The 5,088-nt window shown below is 39.1% G+C and overlaps 1 protein-coding gene across 1 annotated transcript; it reads right to left on the reverse strand.

Annotated features, from left to right (window-relative positions):
• Positions 1 to 2,325: 2,325 nt before the first annotated feature.
• On the reverse strand, positions 2,326 to 4,764 carry LOC142378274 (lysozyme g-like). Its single transcript, XM_075462583.1, has 5 exons — positions 4,458 to 4,764; positions 4,158 to 4,235; positions 3,835 to 4,031; positions 3,585 to 3,735; positions 2,326 to 2,601 (listed from the first exon to the last, which is right to left on the reverse strand). The coding sequence occupies exons 1-5, from the start codon at positions 4,459 to 4,461 to the stop codon at positions 2,468 to 2,470; spliced, it is 564 nt and encodes a 187-aa protein (XP_075318698.1). The 5' UTR covers positions 4,462 to 4,764; the 3' UTR covers positions 2,326 to 2,467.
• Positions 4,765 to 5,088: the final 324 nt, after the last annotated feature.

The raw sequence follows: 5,088 nt of genomic DNA on the forward strand, positions 1-5,088 counted from the left end.
ATTAAACACGCCAAGGTCGTGTCCGTGTCGTATGAGGAAACATTTCAGCCTGACAACATGACAAGGGGCGGAGCTACCGACCACCACACACCTCCGTCAGATGCGTTCCTATAGAACCCTCAAATGTATGGGGGAAATTTTGGGTCAAATTGATCGAGATACATGTGAGTAAAAATGAATATAAATATGAACAAATTTATAAATGTAATATAATTAATATAAATATAAAAATGTGACACACAAATAAATGTATATATGTATATAAATATACGTACATTTGTAAATATATTTTCGAGATTTTAAAATAATTATGCTTGACTTTGTGTGTGCAGTCTGGCAGTCTGCATTTGTGGATCCATTTTTTGCTCTCGTGTCCATGGCGTAATTTAGACACACTCCTACTGTGCTGCAAGAGGCATAAACAAATGCATGCCGATTTGAATGTGAACAGCGGCACAGCCCTCTATTCACGGAGCATCCACCAGATGGCACTGTGCAAGGCACAGGGCAATGGCAGTGCCTAGCAGTCCAAGACAGAGGCTTTGGACGATCAATGTGGAGTCGACAAGTGGAACAACTGGATGGGTATGACTAGCAGTTTAATCATTTACGACTTTTCCTAAATCCCTTTGGCTAGGCAGAATGAAAGGTAAAATGTATTAAACTTATTAGTCCAGAGTATTCTTCATTAAGACTGGTCTGGAGCTAGCATTGACGTAGATAGAATCAGAGTAGATAGAACCTACAAAATCTTCAATGACTTCAATTTATTGCACGGTGACTCTACAAATAGTTGCATGCTTATTTTTTTTTTTAACACACTGTCTGCATTTCAGGTTAGTTCTTGTTGAATAAATAATCTCACTGCTGTTTATCTGACATTGTATAAACACAATTTTAAGTCTCTGTAAAGGATCACTGTGGTAATGGTATTACCATCACTGTGGTAACCAGTCATTATGAGCTGAAGGGGAGATGTAAAGTCCCTAAATGCACAGGGACTTTGCATTTGTCCCTAAGTACACTAAAAGTCCAGTGCCAGAAGTGTGATGTCCATCTCTGCTTCACATAAACAAGCAACTGCTTCTTGAGATTCCACACAGAATGAGACCGCAATGGCAATATCCCGACTTGACCAGATTTTATAATGGATATGTTATCACATGACCTCCAAGCTCCCAAAAAATGGGATTAAATATTTTTTTCCAAAAAAATAAAAATTCATGGCATAGACAGTCTGTCGTCTAAATTAAACTGTTTCACTGTTCAACCTGTCAGGTCTTACTGGGACACCTAATGACACTGCTGCTGTGCATGACTGCTCTCCACATGGTTTATCATGTGATTCAGTGTGTTTAGGTGCACTCCATTAGATGGATCACTCCCACTTATGAGCAATCATTCAGTTCCTCATGCATTACTAGCACGAGTTTCCTTTGTTATTCTTTATTTCAATATTATCTTAAAGACAGAATTAACTAACTCTCTTGGCTTTCATTTTATCTTTCTCTTACATTCAACAAAAACTGAGCCAAGTTAAAAAAAAAAAAAAGAAGATAAGTGGATGGCCATATGCAATCTCCCCAAACAGGAAACAGAACGAGACGCCAGAATAAAACAGGAAACAGAGCACACAGGGATACATGACACTGAGGGGTTTGGGGAACCATCTTATAAGAAACAGACCTACTTACTATGACATTCTCAGAGAGGTTCTGAGTCTGAAACCTTGCAGTTAACCGGGTGAATTAAAGGCTGTTTGTTGCTGCAGAACACATACTGGTTACAGCTGGTTAATAAGACGTGGGGGGGGACTTCAGGAAAATGCAGCTCCTTTCTCATAAAGATCTGGGACCATGTGAGATCACAACACAGACACTTGGTGGTCATTTTTTCTCCTACCTATGTTACAGATTTAACACTGGAAATGCACCTTTAATAGGGAATGCTGATGTTTTTTTTAAATTCTAATCTGTTCATCAGTTTTTTCTAGGTGCATTAAATGAAACATATCAGTGGGGATTGTTGCTATATACTACTGGGAAGTAGTTAAATGTGAATCCTGGGCCATATTATATATTATATTGGTTACTGTGTATTGTTGTACACACCTTGTACATTTTATATACATATATTTTTATTCTTTATTTTTCATCATTATACCCTATGTTAAATGTTTGCACCTTACGCCGCAGCAAATTCCTAGTTAGTGAACACTGTTCACTAACAATGGCAATAAAAACGAATTCTGATTCTGATTCTGATATTACTCCATCACACTTCGACTGGTTTGAATGCAAAAGAAGGTACACAGGACACAAGATACACAGGGAAACGAGCGTTTATTTTGTGGTTTTCAGATGTACATCTGTTGCACACGTTAATGACTGTTACATGCTTCTTAAGCTGGACCCAAGATACACAAGTGCGGCCTTTGTGATTTGTAGATTTTCATCAGCTGTTGCTGTTAAAAAAAATTGTTTTCATACCACTGAGCCCTAGCAACAACATCATTGGAGTAGTCTCGACCTGTTGTGTTGGCATCCACGTTTTCATAGGAATGGACGTTTCCATCCCCCATATTGTAGGCTGCTATCCCTCCTGCAGTAATGAAAACAAATGAGAAAGCTGCTAACTAACCATTTAACATTGAATAAACTAGTGTCACTATAGTGTTTATGTATAAATCTACAGCTGGAAAAAAAAAAAGTAAAGGCTAAAAAAATTTTAAAAACCCAGCCTTGACTCGTACAGCTTTTGTCTGGTAAAACTAGGGTGACCAAACGTCCGTATTTCACGTCCTGTCCCGGGCGTCCCGGATTTTTTTTTAGAAAGTGAGGAAATGTCCTGGTTTTTAAATTACCTTCTTTGGACCATTAGAGACAAATGGGAAGTTATTTTTTCTAATATAGGCCTAAAGGAGGTATTTTTTGTTAAATTGGCTAATTTGTTTGTTAGTTTTTTCCAATAGCCTACAGAACAGACATTATTTTGTTCATTACTGAGGCTAAGTGAGTAGGCCTATCATGTGTTATTTGGAGTTGAGCGTTATTGTTAACTTTTGTTGTTAAGTGAGGGATGTTAAGATGAGACATTTATTTCATTGTGCTATTCATTCATTACAGGAATTGTTAACTTAAGCATTTTGAATAAACCAACTATCGTAAATATCTTGTCATTGTAGGACTGGGTAGGCCTATGTTAAGTGAGCGCATGCCACAGACATAAATAATGATAATATTATAATGATAATATGTAATATAATATAAAATAATATAATATAATATAATATAATGTAAAATAATATATAATATAATATAATATAATATAATATAATATAATATAATATAATATTGTTAAAGCAGCAGCATCATCCTCCATATGCATGGGAACAGAACGAGTTTCCTCTGGCTGCAGAGCAAAAGTGGAAATCGAAAGTGTCATAAAAGTAGAGGCGCCATCAGCGCGCGACAGCTGCAACAGTGAGGGAGTTTCTGGTGTGACTCAGCGGGTTTAAATTAGAGTTGTCAAAAGTATAAAGAGAGGTGATGCTCGTGTTACTTCATGTACTCGGTGAAACAAACCTTTCAGCTGCTGCTCTCTGGTCCAGCCGGGGAATTTGCTTTGGATCCGCCCGATGAAATGAACAAGGATCCCAGTGGCTTGGTTGAGATGTTCCTCACTGTCCCACGCACCCTGTGCAGTGTGTCCACCTCCGCGTGGATTAACATCAACCTACAGAAATGGAACAGAAATGGGGTGAACACTGTTGTTCGCATACTGCGGTGTAAGGCTCTATAAATAGGATGCGAGGTCCACTGTATGTGTCAGAACCTGCATCAGTCCCCAGGCGTTTCCATGGTCCCCCCAGCCATTCTGCAGAGCATTTCCTGCCCTGGACTCTCTTGAAATGATGGCGGCGATAAGACACGGAGCAATTCCATGTCTCCTTCCCACGTTTTTGATTTTTGATTCGTATGTCCTCATTCTGCCAACATCTGTGTTCGCCATTGTGTGTGATGCACCCACCCCTATTTAGAAAAGAGATAACAGAGAACAGTTTTAGCCTGAAATGCATGAACATTTCTTTGTTAGTGCATACATAAAACACTTAAGATACAGACTATTGTGCGTTCCTTGACTCGGCTGGTGTTTACCTGCTGTGCCCAGACGGTCCTGGTTAGCTGTTTGCTGAGAAGCTCCAGTAGTTTCCACTGCCATTATGTTTCCGTAACCTATGAGAATTTAGGTCAAAAGATACCAACATTAGCACAAAGTGCGACGACCTGACTGGAACTAACCATTGAACATGATAAACTAGTGTCACAATAGTGTTTATGTATAAAACTGCAGCTGGAAAGAAAAGTCGACAGGCTAAAAAAAACACTTGACTCGTACAGCTTTTGACTGAATAAAAACAAGATACTTATATCCACAATGTAACAAGTTATACCCACTCATTGTTTCCGTTTCCTCGAGGTGATGTTCCCTTGAAGCTGCTCTGTTTCTCCGTTGAGGTTCGCTGCTTAGATAAGCTCACGGCGCTTCCTGCCAGCAGTGTGCCGCAAACACACGACACTCAACTATTTAAACCCATTTTCCCCGGTTTTCACTTTCGTTCTGACGTTGGTGAGCCGACAAACGCAGCTTGTTTAGCTTATTTTAGTGCCAGGCGCCAGATGCTATTTCTTGGAAATCAGCTGCTTTCCTCTCTTCTGGTGTTATGGTGAGTTTTGCTTGCCCGCTGAGATCTGCACGCACCCTGCGGGAGCGCGCTTCCTGGAAAGCCACAGACCCTGCGGTGATTTCTGCACCATCCATCCATCCATCCATCCATCCATCCATCCATCCATTCATCCATCCATTCATCCATCCATCCATCCATCCATTCATTCACACTGGGTTTAAAAAGAGTTTACAAGTAGTTTGTTGTTGATAGGATGAAATACGAGAGAGTTATTAAAAAAATATCTGACAATAATATTAATAAATGACGCTACTGATTACTCGTGAATGGGTTATTCAAAATATATCCAAAAAATATTATATGGAAACAAAGTGTTTAAAATATATATACTTTACTGATAA

Source organism: Odontesthes bonariensis, chromosome 4, assembly GCF_027942865.1.
Source record: "Odontesthes bonariensis isolate fOdoBon6 chromosome 4, fOdoBon6.hap1, whole genome shotgun sequence".
NCBI classification, from domain to species: domain Eukaryota; kingdom Metazoa; phylum Chordata; class Actinopteri; order Atheriniformes; family Atherinopsidae; genus Odontesthes; species Odontesthes bonariensis.

Coding starts and splice junctions, on each gene's coding strand:
- LOC142378274 (XM_075462583.1), bottom strand. Junction 4,032..4,157: donor GGACCGTCTGGGCACAGCAG/GTAAACACCAGC, acceptor TTTTCTAAATAG/GGGTGGGTGCATCACACACA. Junction 3,736..3,834: donor ACGCCTGGGGACTGATGCAG/GTTCTGACACAT, acceptor CCATTTCTGTAG/GTTGATGTTAATCCACGCGG.